Here is a 27,030-nt window from a genome sequence, read left to right on the forward strand (position 1 = left end):
ACAGTTTTAATTAAGAAATTATTCCACACTGAATGATTCTTATTTTAGTGTGGCTTGGCAGATATCGTTTGTAAGTGAGAGTAAAAACCAATTTAAAGGTAGTTGTAATAAACCCAAAGGTAATCGTAATAAAAAGCATTTCATTACCTTTTAGCTCGGGAGTTTTCATTTTGATTACCAACCCAATAAAAGTGCAAAGAAGGAGAGAGATGGGAGAGAGATTGTGTCTGTTGTGGATGAATAAGAAAACTATTGGAGTACTTGAGGATATACAGTGCCTTGCGAAAGTATTCGGCCCCCTTGAACTTTGCGACCTTTTGCCACATTTCAAGCTTCAAACATGAAGATATAAAACTGTATTTTTTTGTGAATAATCAACAACAAGTGGGACACAATCATGAAGTGGAACGACATTTATTGTATATTTCAAACTTTTTTAACAAAGCAAAAACTGAAAAATTGGGCGTGCAAAATTATTCAGCCCCTTTACTTTCAGTGCAGCAAACTCTCTCCAGAAGTTCAGTGAGGATCTCTGAATGATCCAATGTTGACCTAAATGACTAATGATGACAAATACAATCCACCTGTGTGTAATCAAGTCTCCGTATAAATGCACCTGCACTGTGATAGTCTCAGAGGTCCGTTAAAAGCGCAGAGAGCATCATGAAGAACAAGGAACACACCAGGCAGGTCCGAGATACTGTTGTGAAGAAGTTTAAAGCCGGATTTGGATACAAAAAGATTTCCCAAGCTTTAAAAGCAAACACAAAAACACGTAAAAGCAACACAGCTGAACACACCATCCCCACTGTCAAACATGGTGGTGGCAGCATCATGGTTTGGGCCTGCTTTTCTTCAACAGGGACAGGAAAGATGGTTGAAATTGATGGGGAGATGGATGGCGCCAAATACAGGACCATTCTGGAAGAAAACCTGATGGAGTCTGCAAAAGACCTGAGACTGGGACGGAGATTTGTCTTCCAAAAAGACAATGATCCAAAACATAAAGCAAAATCTACAATGGAATGGTTCAAAAATAAACATATCCAGGTGTTAGACCAAGTCAAAGTCCAGACCTGAATCCAATCGAGAATCTGTGGAAAGAACTGAAAACTGCTGTTCACAAATGCTCGCCATCCAACCTCACTGAGCTCGAGCTGTTTTGCAAGGAGGAATGGGAAAAAATTGCAGTCTCTCGATGTGCAAAACTGATAGAGACATACCCCAAGCGACTTACAGCTGTAATCGCAGCAAAAGGTGGCGCTACAAAGTATTAACTTAAGGGGGCTGAATAATTTTGCACGCCCAATTTTTCAGTTTTTGATTTGTTAAAAAAGTTTGAAATATCCAATAAAGGTTGTTCCACTTCATGATTGTGTCCCACTTGTTGTTGATTCTTCACAAAAAAATACAGTTTTATATCTTTATGTTTGAAGCCTGAAATGTGGCAAAAGGTCGCAAAGTTCAAGGGGGCCGAATACTTTCGCAAGGCACTGTAAATGGCTGTGTTTCATTCTAATGCAGACCGTTCCACTCATGAGTGTGTGTTTCATGTGAGTGTGTGTTCTTCCCTATATGTGTTCTTCTGTGTGTGTGTGTGTGTGTGTGTGTGTGTGTGTGTGTGCCCTCTATGAGTGTGCCTCTGAATGTGTGTGTGGTTTTCTTGAGCATGTGTGTGTGTGTGTGTGTGCTCGTGCGTGTGTGCCTCTGATTCTGTGTGTGTGCCTTTACGTGTGTGCCTCTGAATGTGTGTGTGGTTTTCTTGAGCGCGTGTGTGTGTGTGTGTGTGCTCGTGTGTGTGTGCCTCTGATTCTGTGTGTGTGTGTGCCTTTACGTGTGTGCCTCTGAATGTGTGTGTGGTTTTCTTGAGCGAGCGTGTGTGTGTGTGTACAGTATGACTCACCGTCCAGCCCCCTCCGTCCGTGGTCATGTCACAGTAGACCTGGAAGCCGGAGGGGTAGTGAGTGGGAAACACAGAGTAGATGCCATCCTCCCTCTGCCCGTTAGCATACAGATCGCCACAGTCACGAGGACGAGAGCCTAGAGAGAGGGAGAAAGAGAGACAGACAGAGAGAAGAGAGATGCAGAAGGAAAGAGAAAAAGACAAAGAGACAAAGATAACCAACAATCTATCAGTTGGAATTCTAGCTGGACAGTAAAACAAGTGGCTAAAACATTACGTAAGAGCACACAAAGAGAGATGAAGAGAACATTCGACTAGACTTCTTATAGCCTTATACTGTGGGCATATCAAATCAAATTTTCTTAGTCACATGCACCAAATACAACAGTGAAATGCTTACTTACGAGACCCTAACCAACAATGCAGTTTAAAAAATACAGATATAGAATAAGGAATTAAAGAGCAGCAGTAAAATAACAAAAGCGAGACTACATACAGGGGGGTACCGATACAGAGTCAATGTGCGGGGGCACCGGTTAGCTGAGGTAGTATGTACATGTAGCTAGAGTCATTAGCAGGTATATCTCACTGGTCACCCACAAAGCCAATTCTTCCTCCGGCCGCCTCTCCTTCCAGTTCTCTGCTGCCAATGACTGGAACGAACTGCAAAAATTACTATAGCTGGAGACTCTTACCTCCCTCACTAACTTTAAGCACCAGCTGTCAGAACAGCTCACAGATCACTGCACCTGTACATAGCCCATCTGTAAATAGCCCATTCAATCTACCTCATCCACATACTGTATTTTTTTATTAATCTTGCTCCTTTGCACCTCAGTATCTCTACTTGCACATTCATATTCTGCACATTCTACCATTCCAGTGTTTAATTGCTATATTGTAATTACTTCGCCACCATGGCGCCACTATTGCCTTACCTCTCTAATCCTACCTCATTTGCACACGCTGTATATAGATTTTTCTACTGTATTATTGACTGTATGTTTGTTTATTCCATGTGTAACTCTGTGTTGTTGTATGTGTCAAACTGCTTTGCTTTGTTAAATAAATAAAGGTGAAATAATATTTTTATTTTATTTTTATTAAAGTGATTAAATAAAGAAGGGGGGGTGCTTGGTTCTGTTTTGCCTGTAGTCCACAATCATCTCCTTTGTCTTGACCATGTTGAGTGAGAGGTTGTTGTCCTGGCACCACACGGACAGGTCTCGCACCTCCTCGCTATAGGCTGTCTCGTCGTTGTCGGTGATCAGGCCTACCACTGTTGTGTCATTGGAGTCATGCCTGGGCGTGCAGTCATGAGTCAACAGGAAGTGCAGGAGGGGACTGAGCACGCACATCTGAGGGGCCCCTGTGTTGAGGATCAGCGTTGCGGATGTGTTGTTACCTACCCTTACCACCTGGGGGCGGCCCATCAGGAAGTCCAGGGTTCAGTTGCAGAGGGAGGTGTTTAGTCCCAGGGTCCATTGCTTATTGATGATCTTTGAGGGAACTATGGTGTTGAACGCTGGGCTGTATTCAAAGAATAGCATTCTCACATAGGTTACTTTTGTCCAGGTGGGAAAGGTCAGTGTGGAGTGCAATAGAGATTGCATCTTCTGTGGATCTGTTGAGGCGATATGCAAATTAGAGTGGGGTAGGGTTTCTGGGATGATGGTGTTGATGTGAGCCATGACCAGCCTTTCAAAGCTCTTCATGGCTAGACATGTGAGTGATACGGGTCGCTAGTCATTTAGGCTGGTTACCTTAGTGTTCTTGGGCACGGGCACTATGGTGGTCTGCTTAAAACATGTTTGTATTACAGACTCGACAGGGAAAGGTTGAAAATGTCAGTGAAGACACTTGCCAGTTGGTCAGCGCATGCTCGCAGTACACGTCCTGGTAATCCGTCTGGCACTGCGGCCTTGTGAATGTTGACCTGTTTAAAGGTCTATCTCACATCGGCTGCGGAGGATCTGGCTTCCGGAAGAGCTAGTGCTCTCATGCATGTTTCAGTGTTATTTGCCTCGAAGTGAGCATAGTAGTAGTTTAGCACGCCTGGTAGGCTTGTGTCACTGGGCAGCTCTCAGCTGTGCTTCCCTTTGTAGCCCGTAGTACGTTGCAAGCCCTGCCACATCCGACGCGCGTCAGAGCCGGTGTAGTACAACTTGAAGCTTTGCCTGTTTGATGGTTCGTCGGAGGGCATAGCAGGACTTCTTATAAGCTTCTGGATTAGAGTCCCGCTCCTTGAAAGTGGCAGCTCTAGCCTTTAGCTCAGTGCGGATGCTGCCTGTAATCCATGGCTTCTGGTTGGGGTATGTACGTACAGTCACTGTGGGGACGACGTCATCGATGCACTAATTGATGAAAGAAATGACTGATGTGGTGTACTCCTCAATGTCATCGGAGGAATCCCGGAACATTTTCCAGTCTGTGCTAGAAAAACAGTCCTGTAGCTTACCATCTCCTTCATCTGACCACTTTTTTATGGATCTAGTCACTGGTGCTTCCTGCTTTAATTTGAGCTAATAAGCAGGAATCAGAGGGATAGAATTATGGTCAGATTTGACAAATGGAGGGGGAGGGAGAGCTTTGTATGCATCTCTGTGTGGAGTATAGGTGGTCCAGAGTTATTTTTCCGCACATTTAACATGCTGATAGAAATTTGGCAGTTTCTCTGCATTAAAGTCCCCGGCTACTAGGAGCGCCGCCTCTGGGTGAGCATTTTCTTGTTTGCTTATGGCAGAATAAAGCTCATTCAATGCTGTCTTAGTGCCAGCCTCTGACTGTGGTGGTATGTAAACAGCTACGAAGAATACAGATGAAAACTCTCTCGGTAGGTAGTGTGGTTTACACTTTATCATGAAATACTGTACCTCAGGCGAGCAATAGCTCAAGACCACAGGTATCGTGCACCAGCTGTTATTTACAAAAATACATAGTCCGGCACCACTTGTCTTACCAGACACCGCTGTTCTATCCTTCCAGTACATCATATAACCAGCCAGCTGTATGTTAATATTGTCGTCGTTCAACCACGACTCCGCGAAGCATAAGATGTTACAGTTTTTCATGTCCCGTTGTTAGTTTAATCTTCCGTGTAACTCGTCAATTTTATTCTCCAAGGATTGCACATTTACTAGCAGTATGGAGGGAAGTGGGGGTTTATTCTATCACCTACAAACTCTCAGAAGGCAGCCCGCCTCTTAGGCCCCTCTTTCTCCGTCTCCTCACGCGGTTCACGTGGACCAGGGCCTGTTCCCGAGGAAGCAGTATATCCTTTGCGTCGGGCTCGTCAGAGTCGTGAAAGGAAAAAAGGATTCTGCTAGTCCGTGGTGAGTAATCGCAGTCCTGATGTCTAGAAGTTATTTTCGGTCATAAGAGACGGTAATGGCAACATTATGTACAAAATAAGTTTAAAAAATAATTTATAAACAAATAAAAGAACAAAATAACACTATCGGCTGGGTAAACCGTCTGCCTTCTTCTCCGGCGCCATCTTACTATATCTAGCCCTCCTTTGACAGATAGGGAGAGGGGGGAAATGGGGACTTAGGTGGTGAGAGAGGGGGGGTTGGGGATACAGGTAGTATTTGTGCGACACAGGGATCAGCAGGATTGGGTGTGTGTGGGTTCGTCACTATGTTGGGGGAATTCTGTGATGATTAGTTCTCATAGATTATGCATGCCAGCTTTCAGTAGGTCAAACCCCAGAATTTAAAGCACAGAGAGAGAGTTCCCACAGGGGCCAAACGCTATAATTTTGGAGAGAAGACACTTTAGAGACTTCCCTTAGCCATCTCTCATCCCTCACCCCCCTCCGCCCCCTCCTATGAGCCTGGTGAACTTGTTGCACAATTTAATAATAATGTAATATATGCCATTTAGCAAATTACCATCAAATTCAGATTCACGAGCAAAGTTGCTTTTCTTACAGACAACTTATATTTATTTTAGGCATGTAAAAAACAAATAACACAATGCTAGTGTACTGTATAATTTGCAGTTTCATAGACATGCAGCCAGGGTGATGCTCTGTGCTACGAGTAGGCTGTGCTCCTCCACCCATGTACACTGTATAAAGAAGGACGGCACAGCTGCGAAGTGCTTCTTGTGATTGGAATTATCCAGAATTACGCGTTGGTTCTATTCAATTTGTCTGAAATCAAATAACGAATTTGACAGATCAATGTGATTGTTTTTATTGAATGAACGCTTCGCAATTGCTTTCAACACGTGCACATTCGCATTGAACAGTGGTGGGTGCAACGTAGCGGCGGCAGAGCTGGAGGCATGGCCTATTGGGGGCGTGGCTTTTCAGGGTTGTTTTTCTTAACTACTCATGAGAGTGAATGTCATTCCAGGAAACCTATTCCATTTTATTTTTGAAATAGGTTATGTGCATGTTCCACACTAAATTGTAAGTGATTGTGGTGGGAGCAATGCTGGAAGTGCTTGTGTGGATGAGGCCTTCATTATTTGGTAACAATGTTGTAGCAAGTCGATGTGAAAGTCTTACGTAAATGTGTTTGGAGTGATTCATTTATCTTATGGGAACATACTTCATAGCTTGTTTAAGAGGACATTGGTTTAATTGCTTGAAAACCAATTTATGAAATTTGGAGAGGCAGTACCAAAGCGAAAAATCGACTTATTATTTGGTAGGATTAACAAAAAGGGAAAGTAAGATGAATGTTGAAAGAAATAGGTTGCAAATTGAAATAGTGGTATTGAACAGTTGGCATTGAATCGTGTATTTGGTTTTAACAAATGTTGTTTTTTCAATTGAGAAAACCTAACCCATTTACTTGTAACCAGTTGATCCAGTTTTTATTAGGTTGATCCAAATAATATATTTTTTTACAGTGTATAGCGTGTTGGACAGGGTGGTAGCTAGCAGGGCAGTCATTGAAATGGATATTGTAAAGTTCCACATATGCAGGAATCCGGGAGTGTGAAATTACATCAAGGATTTTCATGCAGTCCCTATGTGTGTGAAATATTAATGGGAACCTGGGGCCTGTGGCGTTCGCGCATGCTCTCGAGTGTGTTAGTGTTAGTGTATGTGTGTGTGTGTGTGGTATGTAAGTGTCAGCCGCAGTGTATTCCATGGTTGGTGGCTAGAGGGAGACTCTCCTCAGGTCTTTTAGGTTTGACTCAAGCTTTCTTCAGCGACCACGCCTCAGGCTTTCTCAGGCTCTCACTCCGAGCAACACAACTCAATAAACACACCAGTCACTACTCATTCATGTACATGCTGTATATTCAACACTCCTACATTCAACACGAGCACCAAAGGCCTTAAGGTAATATTAATCTTCACGATTGGCAGACTATTGAATAATACACAGCTAGAGAGATATATTGTTCATATACAGGACAGACAGACACATATGAAGACAGAGACACAGAAACATAGATATATATGCATGCATGCATGCAGGACAGCCAGCCACAGACAGACAGACAGACAGACAGACAGACAGACAGACAGACAGACAGACAGACAGACAGACAGACAGACACCATAGGAGGTTGGTGGCACCTTAATAAAGGAGGACGGGCTCGTGTCAATGGCTGAAGCGGAATCAGTGGAATGGTTTCAAATACATCAAACACATGGTTTGATGCCATTCCATTCACACCGTTCCAGCCATTATTATGAGCTGTCCTCACCTCAGAAGCCTCCACTGACACACACACACACACACACACACACACACACACACACACACACACACACACAGACAGACAGACAGACAGACAGTTTTGAGATTTACCGTTGGCACAGCCTTTGAGGCGAGCGCCTCTGACCGGTGCCCGCTGTAGGTCAGCCTTGACACGAGCCTTCAGTCCACCCGTCTCCTTCTGCATGGAGTTGAGAGCATCGCTCACAGAGTTCACCACCTTCACCATGTTGATCTGGCAGTCGGACAGCAGCTGCAATACACAGTATTAACCATTAGATAACCATCATTTGTATTATCATTTGTGTTGGGATAGGTACAGTCCTGAATGAGGGGTAGAGAGAGATAGAATGAGACATACAGGAAGGAGAGGTAGGATTTGTACCTATTCTAACATGTAGTCTATGTTCTGAAGATATGAACTATTAGTTGACCATTTTTAATGACTAACTATGTATGCATGTGTAGAAATATCCACCACTGTAGTCCAGAAATATTACTCCACCCTGAGCAGAACTCCAATGCCTGATTCACACCGTAGGGCCGACCTGATCCGTACTGTGCAGGCCCGCATGTTTCCTTTTCACTTTGTTCTTTCCAGCACTGTTCCAGACAATGTGGTGGATGTGTAACCAGGCAAGCCTAGTGGTTAGAGTGTTGAGCCAGTAACCGAACGGTTGCTGGATCAAATCCCTAAGCTGACATGGTCAATATCTGTCGTTCTGCCCCTGAACAAGGCAGTTAACCAACTGTTCCCCGGTACGCCGTTATTGCAAATAAGAATTTGTTCTTAACTGACTTGCCTAGTTTAATAACAACAACAACAAAAAAGCCCAGTACAACCCAACTTGGCTCGGTGTGTCCAGGCCAAATTTGCCATATATTGTGAATCAGGCTCCATAGGCCACAAAAAGACTGTATTTAAACATAACAGGCCCTCAAGTCCTGCTGTTTTTATTTCTCCCTGCCCATCACTTGATTTACTGATTGGTTGTATATTGCCTACACAATGGACCAAAGCTTTGTACCTCTGATCTAAGCCAATATCCCCAGCATGTTGCCCCCTAATTGGTTTAGAGAAAAGAGCCAGAGCCCACTGGATTGATAAATGGGGTTGCCAGTAGAGAATAGAGCAACAAACCTCTCTAACTGTTTATGTTTCTACCTTCTAGCTCTTTACTTTCTGCTCTCTACCGCTGTACACCTACTTGTCCAGCGGCTACCCAGCCTGGTGTTGGACACACACGCGCGCACACAAACACACACACACACACACACGCACACGAACACATAAACACTCCCCTGCCCCTGCAAAAAGCCACAGATAAGTGGCTTAGACTCCTGTGAGTCTGAGGCAGTGTCCATGGAGTCAGCTATTGTCTGGTGTGTTAACAGCATTACAGTAGAGAAACCCACAGGCCCTCCACTGGCCTCAATAACCACAACACACACACACGCGCACACACACACACACACACACACACACACACACACACACACACACACACACACACACACACACACACACACACACACACACACACACACACACACACACACACACACACACACACACACACACACACTTACTTAAACACTTGATACATCTAGTGTAGTAAGGGGAGTCACCCCAGGCCATTGTGGAGCTGCTTTAGAAGGCTGTAATGAGAACTAATTGTATTGTGATGCTAATTGTGTGTTAGTCTGGGTTTAGTGATAAGCTGCTGACAGCTCTCTCTTTACCCCCCCTCTCTCTTCCACTAGATCCCCTATATCTCCCCCTCCATCTCTCTCACACAAGGAACTCAATGAAATCAGGGGAATTTGGTGACTCATCCTATCATTCACTCGCAAAGATGCACTCCTAGACGCACGCACGCACGCACGCACGCACGCACACACACACACACACACACACACACACACACACACCAGGTATACAGAAGCACACCAGGTATACAAATTCCCTGTGCTCCCTCTCTCCTCAGCGTAAAATGGGTCATATCCTTAGTGGGTGTGTAGAGACCCTGTGGCCGTGTAATGCGATTTCAGGAGTGCCCGATGTGTGTATGCGTCATGCGTGTGCGTGCGTCTGTCTGTGTGTGTGTGCAAAAAGAGTTACTGTTTGTCTTATGCAAGGATGTTATGAGATCAGATGTTAGTGTGTTTGAAAGGTAATACTAGCTCGAGGGCATGACATTAGTGATTTCTTGAGGAATAACTATATCTACATCCAAAGAAATGAGTATGTCCATCAAAGTGACACACACACACCCTGACTTTGAGATGGTCTATATACCTGTCCAATCAGATCCTTCCTCCTTCCCACACCTCTGGGTCATTCTGGGACAGTTCCTTACTGTGTCGTGGGTTGGAACCATTCTCCTGGGGCTCCCCGTGTTGCATGCAGTCAGGGCCATTACTAACCGTGGCACCATAAATCTTGTCCCTGGACACGGGCCAGGGATCAGATAGTCATAGATCAGACAGTCATACTGAAGTGTCAGGTGGGGGAACAGCGTCTGCACGCACATAAAGTACAGAGCAGCGAGTGGCCTGCGTTCGCCTCATCTGAGGGAGGAAATCAATCACACAGGGTTGTGGCTCTGCTCTGCTACCAGGACGTCTCTGTCGCCGCCACCTTCACTTAGCCCCCGCTAGACGCTCGTTGCTACCATCTTGGTCTCGCTCTTTTCAGTCTAGCTCTTTCTCTATATGCTTTCTCTCTTTTTCCCTCTCTATCTCTCTCTTTCTATCCCTCTACGCTGTCTATGGTTTCTCTCTCAATCAACGCTCTCTCACTCTTTCTTTCTCTATCCCACTCCCCCCCCTGAGTTCTGCATGGCTAAAGCTGGGGCTGTTTGACTGGAGCTGATATGACTTGTACCAAGCTCAAACTGCAGGGATATAATTTTTTTAAACAAACACCATTTAAAATGACTTAGAGGGACTTAAGAAGAGGATTTTGTCCACTGCAGATTCCATTTGGCCTTCATGTTTTTAGTATTTAGACAAGGAAATGGGAAACCCGGTGCATTCTGTAGACTAGGTCTGTAGCCAGACAGAAACAGCATTTGTCGATCTTCAACACACGTTATACTGTGAGAATCTGCAGAAATATGTTTGCATTGGGACCACAAACAGCAAGTAATTTGTGCTAAAATATAATAGAAATATGAAAACATGACAAATCATATATTATTTTTTCCTATTCAACAAAAGTGGGGGAATAGGGATTGGAATTATTGAAATGCTTTCTAAATATAGCAGCAATCATACTTACTGACAGTACAAAATTGGCACCATTTCATTTAACTGATGACAGAGAATGTTCTGCCCAGCGTCCTCTGAGCGACGCAGAGACGCCATTCAAATGCCTTCTGACTCGTTACAACTCCAGCAATAAGCACAAAATGACCAAGAAAAAGTTCTTGTTTCAATTCTATTAAATTATTTTTTATTCTTTGATATTGAGAGCTCTAAATCCATCTGAGAACTGCTTTTTGCTGCAATCGCTGGGTTCTCCCGTTTCATATACAGCAAGCAGAGCTGCAAGGTTCACAGCCAGCGGAAATCAATCCTTTGTACAGGATCAGCCCAAAAATATTCAAATTAGGTGTCTGATTCCACATACTGTATCTCAGCTCAGAGCAGAGAGAGGTATGTGAAGCAGGACAACTAGACCTTTCAAGGAGTGCACAGCAATTGATGTTGCACTGTTCACAGAGTGCTCTGTACACAAAAAAGAATGGATGCAACCGGTCCAGAACCTCTCAAAGTCACCTATAGTGCTTTCAGAAAGTATTCATACCACTTGACTTATGAAACATTTTGTTACAGCCTGAATTCAGAATCGATTCAGTATATATATTTTTTCTTTCACCCATCTACACACAATACACCATAATGACAAAGTGAAAACATGTTTTTCACATTTTTAGCAAATGTATTTAAAATGAAATACAGACATATCTTGATTACATACCCCTTTGCTATGACACTCCAAATTGAGTTCAGGTACATACATCATCCTTGAGACGTCGCTACAACTTGATTGGAGTCCACCTGTGGCCAGTTCAATTGTTTGGACATGATTTAGAAAGAAACACACCTGTCTATAAAGGTCCCACACTTGACAATATATGTCAGAGCAGAAACTACACCATGAAGTCCAAGAGCACACTGGTTTCCATCATTGGGAAATTCAAAAGATATGGAAAAACCCAGACTGTCTAGATCTGTCCGCCCGACCAAACTGAGCAGCCGGGCAAGAAGGACATTGGTAAGGGAGGTGACCATCAACCCAATGACTACACTGACAGAACTACAGAGTTCCTTGGCTGAGATGGGCGAACCTGCCAGAAGGGCAACAGTCTCTACAGCAATTTTGAAATCTGGGCTTCATGTGAGAGTGGCCAGATGGAAGCACATGACAGCATTCCTGGAGTTTTGCAAAAAAGGCACGTGAAAGACTCTGAGATCATAAGGCAAAAGATTATGTGGTCTGATGAGGTGGTGGCAGCATCATGCTATGGGGATGCTTTTCAGTGGCAGGGACTGGGAGAAGTGTAAAGATAGAGGAAACGATGTATGGAGCCAAATACAGGAATATCCTTGATGAGAACCTGCTTCAGAGTGCAAACGACCTTAGACTGGGGTGAATATTTTCGTTCCAACAGGACAATGACCCCAAGCATACAGCCAAAGCAACTCTGTAATGGCTTCAGAACAATAATGTGAAAGTCCTTGATTGGCCCAGCCAAAGCCCAGACTTGAATCTCATTGACAATCTGTGGAAAGACTTGAAGATTGCTGTTCACTCCTACACCCCATCTAACTTAACAAAGCTTGAGAAAATGTGTAAGGAAGAATGGGAGAAAATCCTCAAATCCAGATGTTCAAAGCTGTACAGACAGACACAATCAAATCAAATTGTACTGGTCACATACACACGGTTAGCAGATGTTAATGTGAAATGCTTGTGCTTCTAGTTCCAACAGTGCAGTAATATCTAACAAGTAAACTAAAACTTTCACAACGACTACCTTACACACAAATGTAAAGGGATGGATATAAATATATGAATGAGCGATGGCCATGCGGCATAGGCAAGATGCAGTAGATAGTATTGAATACAGTATATGCATAGGAGATGAGTAATGTGGGATATGTAGACATTATTAATAAAGTGGCTTTATTTAAAGTGTTACTGGTGATAGCTTTATCAAATCCATTTATTCAAATGATTAAGGTGGCCAGTGATTTGAGTCTGTTTGCAGCCACTCTATGTTAGTGATGGCTGTTTAACAGTCTGATGGCCTTGAGATAGAAGCTGCTTTTCAGTCTCTCAGTCCCAGCTTTGTACTGACCTCGCCTTCTGGATGATAGCGGGGGTGAACAGGCAGTGGATGGAGACAATTTCAGTTTGTCCATCATGTGTACGCCGAGGAACTTAAAACTTTACAACTTCTCCACTACTGTCCCGTTGATGTGGATGGGGGAAATGCTCCCTCTGCTGTTTTCTGAAGTCCACGATCATCTCCTTCATTTTGTTGACGTTGAGTGAGAGGTTATTTTCCTGACACCACACTCCAAGGGCCCTCACCTCCTCCCTGTAGGCCATCTCATCGTTGTTCGTAATCAAGCCTACCACTCTGGTGTCATCTGCAAACTTGATGATTGAGATGGAGGCCTGCATGGCCACGCAGTCATGGGTGAACAGGGAGTACAGGAGAGGGCTGAGAACGCAACCTTGTGGGGCCCCAGTGTTGAGGATCAGCAGGGTGGAGATGTTGTTTCCTACCCTCACCACCTGGGGGCTGCCGGTCAGAAAGTCCATGGACCCAGCTGCACAGGGCGGGGTCGAGACCCAGGGACTCAAGCTTAATGACAAGTTCGGAGGGTACTATGGTGTTAAATTCTGAGCGGTAATCTATGAACAGCATTCTTATAGGTATCCCTCTTGTCCAGATGGGATAGGACAGTGTGCAGTGTGATGGCGAATGTGTCGTCTGTGGACCTATTGGGGTGGTAAGTAAATTGGAGAGGGTCTAGGGTATCAGGAGGTGATATCATCCTTGACAAGTCTCTCAAAGCACTTCATGATGACCGAAGTGAGTGCTATGGGGCGATAGTCATTTAGTTCAGTTACCTTAGCTTTCTTGGGAACAGGAACAATGGTGGCCATCTTGAAGCATGTAGGCACAACAGACTGGATAGGGATTGATTGAATATGTCCGTAAACACACCAGCCAGCTAGTCTGCGCATGCTCTGAGGACGCGCAGCCTTGCGAGTGTTAACACGTTTAAATGTTTTACTCACGTTAGCAACGGAGAAGGAGAGCCCACAGGCTTTGGTAGAGGGCCATGCCAGTGGCACTGTATTGTCCTCAAAGCAAGCAAAGAAGTTGTTTTATTTGTCTAGGAGCAAGAACTCGATGTCTGCGACGGGGGTCAGTTTTCTTTTTGTCTAGAGCGTAATATGCTGAATGGTATGCTGAATGGTGTGCTTGCCTTCTAAGTCTGACCAGTACGCCACTCCGTCTGCCTCTCCTGCGGCGGCCAGAGTGTTTTGGGTCGGCTCTGGGATAAGATCCCATGTCCAGCGTGGAGGTCCGAACAAAGGGTCCGCATTGGGAAAGTAATTTTCCTGCTCGTAATGTTGGTATGTTGCCGTTGCTTTTATATCCAATAGTTCTTCCCGGCTGTATGTAATAACACTTGAGATTTTCTTGGCTAACAATGTAAGAAATAACACATAAAAAACACATTATTGAATAGTTTCCTAAGGACCTGAAGCGAGGCGACCATCTCTCGGGCCTCCTCATGATCAGGGCTCGGACTAAAAACATCCAAAAACCCGAGACAACGCTGTAATCGCCGCCAAAGGTGCATCTACAAAGTGTTGACTCGGGGTGGGAATACTTATGTAAGTGAGATATTTATTGGTTTCCTTTCAATAAATTTGGTAAAATTTAAAAAACTAGGTTTCCACATTACGGTGTAGATGCGTGAGACAAAAATATAAATGTAATCCCTTTTGAATTCAAGCTGCAACACAAGAACATGTGAAATACGTCAAGTCAGGGTTTCCGAAACTCGGCCCTCAGGACCCCAAGGGGTGCACATTTTGGTTTTTACTTTAGAACTACACCGCTGATTCAAATGATCAACAAATCATCAAGCTTTGATCATTTGAATAAGCTGTTTAGTGTTAAGGGTAAAAGCCAAAACTTGCACCCCTTGGGGTCCCGAGGACAGAGTTTGGGAATCACTGAGTCAAGGGGTATAAATACTTTCCGAAGGCACTGTAAATAGGGGACTTTAATAGAAACATATTGTCTTGCAGCACTGGAAGAATCTGCATTTCGCTTCCTGTAGGTCTTTTCCATTCCTTGGTTAGCTAGTGTAAATGAGAAGATGGCCCTGGAAATGACAAGATGGAGTCTCCCAGCTCTGTTAGCTTACAGATATAATACGTTCACATTTTATTATTTATTGACATTTTTATTTATCCGTTTTTTCAGGTAAGTTGACTGAGAACACGTTCTCATTTACAGCAACGACCTGGGGAATAGTTACAGGAGAGAGGAGGGGATGAATGAGCCAATTGTAAACTGCGGATTATTAGGTGACCGTGATGGTTTGAGGGCAAGATTGGGAATTTAGCCAGGACACCGGGGTTAACACCCCTACTCTTACGATAAGTGCCATGGGATCTTTAATGACCTCAGAGAGGCAGGACCCCCGTTTAACGTCCCATCCGAAAGACGGCACCCTACACAGAGCAGTGTCCCCAATCACTGCCCTGGGGCATTGGGATATTCTTTAGACCAGAGGAAAGAGTGCCTCCTACTGGCCCTCCAACGCCACTTCCAGCAGCATCTGGTCTCCCATCCAGGGACTGACCAGGACCAGACGCTCTATTAGAACAGACGCTCTTACTCAGAGCGACATACATGCACAATTAGGGTTAAGTCCCTTGCTCAATGGCACATCGACAGATTTTTCCCCGAGTTGACTCAGAGATTCACCCCAGCAATATTTCAATTATTTTCCCAATGCTCTTAACTGCTAAGCTACCTCCCCTCAAAGCCCCTCTTCCTCCTAAAATAAAATGGCTTACTGGGAGCGATACTTCCACAACGCAAAGCCCTCTCCTGCGTGTTTTTTTTTTAACCACAGCTTTGATCAACCCCCGCCCCCCCATCCCCACCAACCCCCGCCCCCTCTCCATCCACTGCCTGTGTTCGGTGTTCCTGGTCTGGTTTGAACGTGGTATTTGATAAAGAGAAGGCCCTTTTCCAGCTCTTTTTGAACAGCCAGAGGAACAGAACGCCAAAAGGTCCGGGAAGCTTCTCACTAATACATGTCTTGGTTTCACTTCCTAAATAGCACAGTATACTGGCTCCTGCAGCGGCTGCTCAGGAGGAACAATCCTCTCTGTTCCCCCTCTCTTCCTCACTTTCTTTTTCATTCTCTCTTGTTTTGTGTGTTAACGAGAGAATGAGCAGAAAAGGAGTAGCGAACAGAATGAAAGGGAGCGTTGCAATGGAATCGTTTGCCTGGCTACCCAAACTCCTTGCCCCGGAGGTAAAGCAGCGTTTTTAAAATGTGCCGTAGGCTTTGATACTCTGATTGGTTAAAGATGATCTAACCGTTGATGACTTTGTTTTGCACAACAACCCTCATTTTGACTTCAGCCACAAACGACTTCAGCCATGGCAGTCTCAGACTGAAGTATGTAGCGAACGTAGAACTCAGTTTGCGTCATCATGGCTTTGTGAGAGAATAAGACGAGAAGGGGAGAAGCGAGAGAACGGGAGAAGAGCAGGAGGGAAAGCGTTGTGAAAACATGTAGATTCTGTGTGTAGTTTAATGAAGGCTCAGTTGAACAAATCCATGGAAAATATGGAACATTTGTCAGTTATCTTTTCCCAGTGCTTGGTAATAGGTTTCTTCAGCTCGACAAGTACACATTTTCTCACACTCTCAGGTCACATCCCAAATGACCAAACATGTGTTAGGTAGAGGGGAGAGACTGTCAGTCAACACTCACTCTGTCTAACCCACTTCCTGAGCCCTTTCATACAGCCTGTCAGTCGAGCAGCCTCAGACAGAGACAAATATCCAGTACTGTAAACCCTGTCTGCACTGTATTGTGTCGTATCTTAACTGTATGAGTCCACCCTTCTGTGTTCAGGTCCTGCCCCAGAGTAGTTTTGTCAGGGTGCGCATACGTGTGCCAAGTCAAGTGTGTCACAGAGTGTGTTTTGGGCTGTTTATTAGTGTCCGTTGACTACAGTACTGTTTGAGTGTACTTTTAGTCTGCTTTTAGCAGAGCTTTGATTTACTTTGAAGTAAAGGAATACAGGTGGAATCTGTCATCGACACAGACACGGTGGAGCGGAATAAAGATAGGAATGTAATAAACCACAAGGTTATGAATTCAAATCCCAGGTAGGGACATTTACTGTATAAATGAACATACACAACATATTGTATGTTAAAAGCAGTAATTGAACATGTGGGTGTCCCTAACCTACATTTACTCAAGTAAAAAAATGTTTAGTTCAGGTTATACTTTGACTGAAAAGTTTTGTAAATTAAAAAAGGCTGTGGAACCAGTGACTAAATGATAATTAGTTGAATCAACTATATTCATTTTACAGTGTTGCTCTGTCTTCAATGTTCAGGTCCTGACCCAAACTCCCCTGTCCTCGTCTCTGAGACTCTTGTCTCAGACTAGTGTCGAGTGTGTTTCAGTATGTTAGGCAACATGTCTGTAGCGTGTAGTACCTCACCTGTATGAGACGTCCTTGCTCTGTCTGCAGTGTGTTCAGGTCCTGTCCCAAACTCCCCTGGCCTCGCCTCAGAGACTCGTAGTCCATTTTCAGCTGACCAGCGTGGGCCGACAGTTTGGCCACCTCTTCAGCTAGATTGACCAGCAGTGCCCGGTCCTGACCTTTGACGGACTTCAGGTCAGCGTCGTGGTCAGTCAGCGAGTGGAGCAGCGATGTCTGCACCCCCTCCAGGCGCAGGAAGTTCCCATTGTAGTCAGGACAGTTGGGGTCAATAAATATGTTGATGCGCGAGCCATCGCCCCTTTCCACGGTGACCAGGGCGTTGGCCTCGTCCTGATTGGTGGAGATGTGGGGAGGGCCGTCGGACATGGGCGGGGCCTGGTTGTGGTTCATGAAGAGGATGGTGCCGGTTACCGTGACGGCGAGTAGGACGGCTACGAACAGGAGGATGGTGCACAGAAGGTAGCTGCAGCTCATCCTCTATGGAAGGCAGGGACAAAAAGAAAAGTGGAATGTTAGAGCAAGATTATTTTCAGAATCTTTCTGGATATTTCTGTAGCTTCGTCATTTGGTGACCTCTAATTGAATATTAGCAGTGTTTACAGGTTTTTAATATTTTAAAGGTGTCACATTTCACAACTCGTCCTTGATCAAATCGTTTTTGTTCGGAGCAATTTCTCTCTCCTATATCTCATTAACCACCATAAACTACTCCTGTATCAAAACCTAATCTGCAACAAAACGCACACATCGGAAGTCTGAAAGTTGGAAGAAGCTCGATATAAGACATGTTTTCTGCAACATGTGTAGTTTTTGAAGAGAAGAAAAGAGATAAGTAGCTTATTGAAGAGAATGTTGAAAAGAGTCCCAGTTTAAAACACCTCTGGGGATAAAACACAGCAGGGAGCCAGGTTCAATTCTCACTCCCACTTCAGAGAGAGGAGAGAGAAGGGGAGAGAGAGCATCGGAGAGAGAGAAAGTGTGAGAGAGGCAGTGAAAGGGAAAGTGTGAGACACAGAAATAAGTGAGTAGGAGATACAGATGAAGATAGAGAGATAAAGTGTTGGAGAAGAGAGAGAAAGCAAGAATGTGCAAGAAATATAGAGAAAGGGAGAAAATTCTGACACTGCCATGGTGTCATTAACCAAAACTAAAAAAAGCTTTCACAATCGGGAGCCATATTGTCACTCAGGGATACATTGCCATTATCATCTGTTTATAGAGGAGATAGAGGAGAGAGCAGTGTGTCCTACTCTACCATTTCACAATTAATGACTCATATCTCCCTATATCCACCTTCACATTAACTTTTTATGGCAGGGGGGCAGTATTGAGTAGCTTGGATGAATAAGGTGCCTAAAGTAAACGGCCTGCTCCTCAGTCTCAGTTTCTAATATATGCATGTTATTATTAGTATTGGATATAAAACACTCTATAAAGTTTCTAAAACTGTTTGAATTATGTCTGTGAGTATAACAGAACTCATATTGGCAGGCAAAATCATGAGTTGAAATCAAAACAGGAAGTCAGAAATCTGAGCTCGAATGTATTCACCAGAGTCCCCAAAGAAATCCCCTTGAGATATGAATGATGTTGCACTGCCTAGGGGTTCCAATAGATGTCAACCATCAATATAAATTATAATGAGACTTCTATGATGTTGTGGGAGTGAATGATAGCAGAATCAGTCAGGTGTCTGGCAGTCAGCCATTTTCTGATCATGTTTATTCCTCGTGGTAGTCACTTGCGTTCCATTGCTCACGAAGACAAGAAGGAGTCTCTCGATGTGCAAAACTGATAGAGACATACCCCAAGCGACTTACAGCTGTAATCGCAGCAAAAGGTGGCGCTACAAAGTATTAACTTAAGGGGGCTGAATAATTTTGCACGCCCAATTTTTCAGTTTTTGATTTGTTAAAAAAGTTTGAAATATCCAATAAATGTCGTTCCACTTCATGATTGTGTCCCACTTGTTGTTGATTCTTCACAAAAAAATACAGTTTTATATCTTTATATCTATATATATTTATATTTATATCTCTGCATTTCATTTAACACATGTGTCTTGTTAAAAGTTCAGCGACAAAGTAGGGGTGGTATACAGAAGATAGCCCTATTTGGTAAAGACCAAGTCCATTTTATGGCAAGAACAGCTCACATAAGCAAAGAGAAATGACAGCCCATCATTACTTTAAGACATGAAGGTCAGTCAATATGGAGCACTTAAGAAATGTGAAAGTTTCTTCAAGTGCAGTTGCAAAAACCATCATGCACTATGATGAAACTGACTCTCATGAGGACCGCCACAGGAAAGGAAGACCCAGAGTTACCTTTGCTGCAAGAGGACAAGATCATTAGAGTTAACTGCACCTCAGATTGCAGCCCAAGTAAACGCTTCAGACACATGTCAACATCAACTGTTCAGAGGAGACTGCGTGAATCAGGCCTTCATGGTCTAATTGCTGCAAAGAAACCACTACTAAAGGACACCAATAAGAATGTTATGACTGTCCTGTGAGGATCCGAATGGGTCAGATCAGCTTGGCAATGGAAGACAGTAACCAGACCTCTCTCACCCACAGAGGGGTGAGCTGGTAGGGGCGTTGACACCTCACTTCTCTTGTAAATTAAGGAGAGAGAACATCCCTCTCCAAATCCAAACAGGAATGTTCCTTTATCTCCAGCGGAAATCCCTGCCTTGCGCGACGGCCTTTGCTGGAACCCTTAGTGAGTTCAGCTTTCAGGGTTAAATTACCCTTTGTGGTGAATAATCGCCAATGACCGTTTTGTGCTTAAATATTATTCTACAAGAATGGCTAGCTTTGCATTACATGTTAAGCTAACAAAGGGAGAGCAGCCATTTTTGTTTAAAGCGAATTCCCGCGCCTTGAGCGATGGGAAGTCCCACCTTTGCTGGAATCCCTTGTGAGGGCCAACGTCTTCTCACATTTGTAACAACTGGTTACACTTTAATAATATCGAACCAACCCTAAATGATTGGATATCATTGTCTTATTCAATTTAACAAGGAAGTTAAATTGCCAAACAAACCTTTTAACCAGATTGATCACTCAGATAAGGACCAAATGAATTTAGTCCAACCAATGAGGCATTTTAATCTTGTCAATCTGAACCTAGGTACAGCGACGCCTTCAGGTTAATTAAAGTTTAATTCCCAGATAGCCTATACAGGTATGATTAATCATTAACATTGCTTAATCAATTACATTTGCTTTTGCAAATTCATTGATGTCCAACTCCCACATTACCGATCGAGTATCGATGATTCATTAACGTCTATAAATAGATTGAAATCATTTTTGCAGCTTTCAACGACACAAAACCCCATTTCTTTTAATGATCATAATAATGAGCAAGCTATCAGAGGGGGTGCCCCCCTTCCCCCACAAATATACAGTGCCTTGCGAAAGTATTCGGCCCCCTTGAACTTTGCGACCTTTTGCCACATTTCAGGCTTCAAACATAAAGATATAAAACTGTATTTTTTTGTGAAGAATCAACAACAAGTGGGACACAATCATGAAGTGGGACGACATTTATTGGATATTTCAAACTTTTTTAACAAATCAAAAACTGAAAAATTGGGCGTGCAAAATTATTCAGCCCCCTTAAGTTAATACTTTGTAGCGCCAACTTTTGCTGAGATTACAGCTGTAAGTCGCTTGGGGTATGTTTCAATCAGTTTTGCACATCGAGAGACTGAAATGTTTTCCCATTCCTTCTTGCAAAACAGCTCGAGCTCAGTGAGGTTGGATGGAGAGCATTTGTGAACAGCAGTTTTCAGTTCTTTCCACAGATTCTCGATTGGATTCAGGTCTGGACTTTGACTTGGCCATTCTAACACCTGGATATGTTTATTTTTGAACCATTCCATTGTAGATTTTGCTTTATGTTTTGGATCATTGTCTTGTTGGAAGACAAATCTCCGTCCCAGTCTCAGGTCTTTTGCAGACTCCATCAGGTTTTCTTCCAGAATGGTCCTGTATTTGGCTCCATCCATCTTCCCATCAATTTTAACCATCTTCCCTGTCCCTGCTGAAGAAAAGCATGCCCAAACCATGATGCTGCCACCACCATGTTTGACAGTGGGGATGGTGTGTTCAGGGTGTTGCTTTTACGCCAAACATAACGTTTTGCATTGTTGCCAAAAAGTTCAATTTTGGTTTCATCTGACCAGAGCACCTTCTTCCACATGTTTGGTGTGTCTCCCAGGTGGCTTGTGGCAAACTTTAAACAACACTTTTTATGGATATCTTTAAGAAATGGCTTTCTTCTTGCCACTCTTCCATAAAGGCCAGATTTGTGCAATATACGACTGATTGTTGTCCTATGGACAGAGTCTCCCACCTCAGCTGTAGATCTCTGCAGTTCATCCAGAGTGATCATGGGTCTCTTGGCTGCATCTCTGATCAGTCTTCTCCTTGTATGAGCTGAAAGTTTAGAGGGACGGCCAGGTCTTGGTAGATTTGCAGTGGTCTGATACTCCTTCCATTTCAATATTATCGCTTGCACAGTGCTCCTTGGGATGTTTAAAGCTTGGGAAATCTTTTTGTATCCAAATCCGGCTTTAAACTTCTTCACAACAGTATCTCGGACCTGCCTGGTGTGTTCCTTGTTCTTCATGATGCTCTCTGCGCTTTTAACGGACCTCTGAGACTATCACAGTGCAGGTGCATTCATACGGAGACTTGATTACACACAGGTGGATTGTATTTATCATCATTAGTCATTTAGGTGTGTGTGTGTGTGTTTGTTCACTCAACATTTTTAGTCTGTGTTGGATTTAGGGATGTGCAAACTTCTATATAGTAATCCTCACTTGTGTTTCATCTGCACACACACATCCACACAGAGTACACAGAGAAAGCATTTGCATCCAAACTCATTGGAGAGGAACAAAGCCAAGAGGTACATAACACAAACAAATAGTTTGATTCCTGACAATAACAGAGTCCAGGAGTAGAGGATGCTGCTGGGTGAGGAAGGAAAGTAGGTGGGGACAGATAGATGAGATATCTATATATTAGAGAGAGTTACAGAAGATGGTGGGGTTAGACTAGTTGAGTGTGAAGAAGTGTTTCTGGTAGTGGTAAACGTGGCAAGGTTAAGAGAAAATCAAATCAATTATGATTATCATGCCTCATAGCATTTTTTTTTTCATTTTGTCTGTTTTCTCTGTGGTTTCTTCTGTTTTTCCTTCCACTTTTATATATGGAGGTACGAAGGGTAGGTTATCTCAAAATGAATGGGGGAAGGGACAGGAATTATAGGGCTTGGGTATAAGAAGTAATAAAATAGAAAAGGCTTAACTTGGTTTTTCTACAGGAGAGTGGGGCAAAAAAGTATTTAGTCAGCCACCAATTGTGCAAGTTCTCCCACTTAAAAAGATGAGAGGCCTGTAATTTTCATCATTGGTACACTTCAACTATGACATACAAAATGAGGAAAAAAAATCAAGGAAATCACATTGTAGGATTTGTAATGAATTTATTTGCAAATTATGGTGGAAAATCTAAGTATTCGGTCACCTACAAACAAGCAAGATTTATGGCTCTCACAGACCTGTAACTTCTTTAAGAGGCTCCTCTGTCCTCCACTCATTACCTGTATTAATGGCACCTGTTTGAACTTGTTATCAGTATAAAAGACACCTGTCCACAACCTCAAACAGTCACACTCAACTCCACTAAGGCCAAGACCAAAGAGCTGTCAAAGGACACCAGAAACAAAATTGTAGACCTGCACCAGGCTGGGAAGACTGAATCTGCAATAGGTAAGCAGCTTGGTTTGAATAAATCAACTGTGGGAGCAATTATTAGGAAATGGAAGACATACAAGACCACTGATAATCTCCCTACCATGAGTAACACACTACGTCGCCAGGGACTCAAATCCTGCAGTGCCAGACGTGTCCCCCTGCTTAAGCCAGTACATGTCCAGGCCCGTCTGAAGTTTGCTAGAGAGCATTTGGATGATCCAGAAGAAGATTGGGAGAATGTCATATGGTCAGATGAAACCAAAATATAACTTTTTGGTAAAAACTCAACTCGTCATGTTTGGAGGGCAAAGAATGCTGAGTTGCATCCAAAGAACACCATACCTACTGTAAAGCATGGAGGTGGAAACATCATGCTTTGGGGCTGTATTTCTGCAATGGGACCAGGACGACTGATGCGTGTAAAGGAAAGAATGAATGGGGCCATGTATCATGAGCATTTGAGTGAAAACCTCCTTCCATCAGCAAGGGCATTGAAGATGCCTGGCCTAGCCAGTCTCCAGATCTCTGGCCTAGCCAGTCTCCAGATCTCAACCCCCATAGAATATCTTTGGAGGGAGTTGAAGCTCCGTGTTGCCCAGCATTAGCCCCAAAACATCACTGCTCTAGAGGAGATCTGCATGGAGGAATGGGCCAAAATACCAGCAACAGTGTGTGAAAACCTTGTGAAGACTTACAGAAAACGTTTGACCTCTGTCATTGCCAACAAAGGGTATATAACAAAGTATTGAGATAAACTTTTGTTATTGACCAAATACTTATTTTCCACCATAATGTGCAAATAAATTCATTAAAAATGTGATTTTCTGGATTATTTTTTCTCATTTTGTCTGTCATAGTTGAAGTGTACAGATGAAAATTACAGGCCTCATCTTTTAAGTGGGAGAACTTGCACAATTGGTGGCTGACTAAATACTTTTTTGCCCCACTGTACATAGTGATGAGGCTAATGAGCTTGACTGAGTTATGTGGTGGGAGTGGCAACGTATACTCAGTCATGGTACTAATTTCAGTGCTGGGGTGGCAATTTTATCCTCAGGTTTAGGGGTGACTGTGGTATCAACAACAGAGATTGTCAATTGTCAGGTTTTATTGGTCAAGGCAGATGTTAGGTATTTTTTAATGTTTATGCTCCTACTGAGGCTAAATATTACTGTATTTTATCAAATAAAGGAAACCTTAAGACAGTGTGTCCAAGAGGGGTGTATGATTTTAGGGGGGACTGGAACTGTACAGTTGATTTTACAGTTTGATTGCACTGCGGAAGAACCTCACCTGCGGTCAGCTACTTGTCAAGCTGGTTTATTAACTGAGTTTGAGCTTTCTGATGAGTGGAGAGTAAGAAATGCAAAAGTAAGGCAGTACTAATGGCTAAAAATTAATGTGCAGCAAGGTTAAACAGGTTGTCTGTATCTGAACTGTAGTAAGGTTGGAAGGTGTGACATTACTCCTGTGGCTTTTTCTGATCACCATAGTGTTACTGTTGATATTCACTTGTCCTGTCCACGAAGGTCATCACCTCATTCGTATTTTAATTTTAAGTTATTACTTGATGTCATGTTTTGTGAACGTTTTTGTTGTTTTGGGAAAAATAGAAGGCTATTAAATGGAATTTTGAGTCCTTGAGACAATGGTGGGAGGTTGGGAAGGCCAAAATATGTGTGTTTTGTCAACAGTATACTGCCCTGTCTAGTACTGAAGTTAGAGAGACTATCAGGGCCTTTGAACAGGACATCAAATCTATTCAATTGAAATTGCTCACTTAGAATGACCCCGGACTAGTTATGAACATACAGGACAAGAGACATGAACTGAGGTTTTTTACATGAAAGAGTGAAGGTTGCCTTGATTAGGTATTGTTTTGCTACCTTTAAGGTTATGGATGCTCCTAGCACTTAAAAAAAAACCTAGGGCAGTCGACATCGCACCGCAAACAGATGGTCTGCCTTCGTCTCCCTGATGGGAAAGTGACCACGGATGACGGTGAGATGCGCCAACATGCCGTGGATTTCTACACTGCCCTCTACAAGGTGAAGGGTTGTGATCCTCTGTGTGCTGAACAGTTGTTACATGGACTTCCTCAATTGAGCCCTGAGCAGAGAGCTGCTTTGGACTCTGACATTACTCTGCAGGAGCTGTCCACATCGTTTATGCAGCTCTCATCAGGCCAAGCTTCTGGCATTGATGGTTTACAATCTGACTTCTATAAGAACTTTTGGGGGTCTATTGGGGGGGGGGTTTATGAAGTGGTGTGTGAATCTTTTCATGAGGATTCTCTTCCTGTATGCTGTCAACGTGCTGTGCTTTCATTATTGCCAAAAAAGGGTTATTTGGCTTTTTTTTAAACTGGCGACCTGTTGCATTGTTGTGTGCAGAATATGAAATTATATCTAAGTGTCTCTCAAACAGGTCTTATTGTGTACCTGACTGCTCTATTTTTGATAACTTGTTTCCAATAAGTAATGTTTTAGATACTTTTAAAGTGTCTGATGTGAATGTGGGTTTGCTTTCTTTGAATCAGAAGGCTTTTGACTGTGTGAACCACAGTTTTTTTCTTGGATGAGCTTACTGAATGCTGGGGCCTCATGTATGGTGAAGGTGGTGGGGGGCGGGGGTTGAGCTGCCCCATCCCCGTCCATTGCAGTATTAGGCAGGGATGCCCAGTTTCAGGACAGTTATATTGTCTGGCAATTGAACCAGTGTTTTTTTTTTTAAGAGCAAGGCTTACTGGTTTCTCTGTGCGATGGGTTTATGAAGGGTTCCACGATAACACTGTCTGCGTATGTGGATGACGTGACAGTTTTTATTACAGGGGGTGAGGATGTTAAGGTTCTCTCAAATGCTCTAAATTGTATGATGGGGCCTCCTCAGTGTCAATTGGGAAAAGAATGATTCGCTGTGGACAGGTCAGCTTCAGATAGGGTCCGCTCCACGGTTGCCAGAGGGGCTTCAGTGGGGCAGAGATGGGATGAAGACTTTGGGAGATTTTCTAGGCTCAGATGTCTTTCAAGAAAATAACTGTGAGGGTGTAGTGCAGAAGTTGTGTGCTAGATTGTCTAAGTGAAAATGGGTACTATCCCATCTGTCTTATAGGGGAAGGGTGCTGGTAGCCAATAACCTAGCCACCTCTATCCTGTGGCACATACAGAGACCAGGGGGCTTGATACAAGAGCTTCAGAGGACCCTTGCCAATTTCTTCTGGTCTGGACAACATTGTATTAAAGCTGCAGCCCTATACCTGCCACTGCACAAGGGTGGGTAAGGCCTGGTGGGCATTTCTTCTAGGATCATGGCTTTCTGGCTTCAAGCAGCCCAGAGACAGTTGTACTGTGACGGTTCCAGTTGGGTTGATACAGCCTACACATTGATGAGGAGAGCGGGCTGTTTGGGCTTAGACATGCCCATTTTCCTCTTAAAGCTAGAGGGGGGATTTGTCTGGCCTGACTACATTCTATGAGTCTGTTATGTAGGCTTGGAGAGTTTTCAACATGTCCTATAAGGCCGGCACGCTGGGATGTGGCTTTTTGAAGAGCCTCTGTTTTATAACACTGTCATCCAGTCCCGTGCTATGGGTTCAGCCAGCCTACGTTCATGTCTGTTAGGTGTGGGGTGTACCAAGCTGGGTCATCTGATGCGCAGCAGGAGCAGATCGTTGGAGGAGCTGGGAGAAAGAGCGGGGATCTGGACCTCTCCTACTGAAGAAGGCCATAGCTGAGGTCTGCAATTCCTTGCCAGTACTTACTCGGCAGTATGCGACTGATACTTCCATCTCTGATTGGTGGACGGAGGGTCTGGATTGTGTGTTCCCTGCGCTGAATGTTAGTGCTTTTGAGGGGGCATTAG

At 43.7% G+C, this 27,030-nt stretch overlaps 1 protein-coding gene across 1 annotated transcript in view; it reads right to left on the reverse strand.

The window, feature by feature from the left end:
- Window positions 1-27,030, reverse strand: part of fibcd1b (fibrinogen C domain containing 1b) — a 250,469-nt gene that overhangs the window by 147,700 nt on the left and 75,739 nt on the right. The window contains exons 3-5 of the mRNA XM_021590592.3: window positions 17,391-17,870; window positions 7,681-7,840; window positions 1,904-2,040 (exon numbers count right to left, since the gene is read on the reverse strand). Of these exons, the coding sequence (XP_021446267.1) occupies window positions 1,904-2,040; window positions 7,681-7,840; window positions 17,391-17,870 (777 nt within the window). The remainder of the gene's footprint in view (window positions 1-1,903; window positions 2,041-7,680; window positions 7,841-17,390; window positions 17,871-27,030) is intronic.

This window comes from Oncorhynchus mykiss, chromosome 29, assembly GCF_057628025.1.
Source record: "Oncorhynchus mykiss isolate SJ-2025 chromosome 29, ASM5762802v1, whole genome shotgun sequence".
NCBI lineage: Eukaryota > Metazoa > Chordata > Actinopteri > Salmoniformes > Salmonidae > Oncorhynchus > Oncorhynchus mykiss.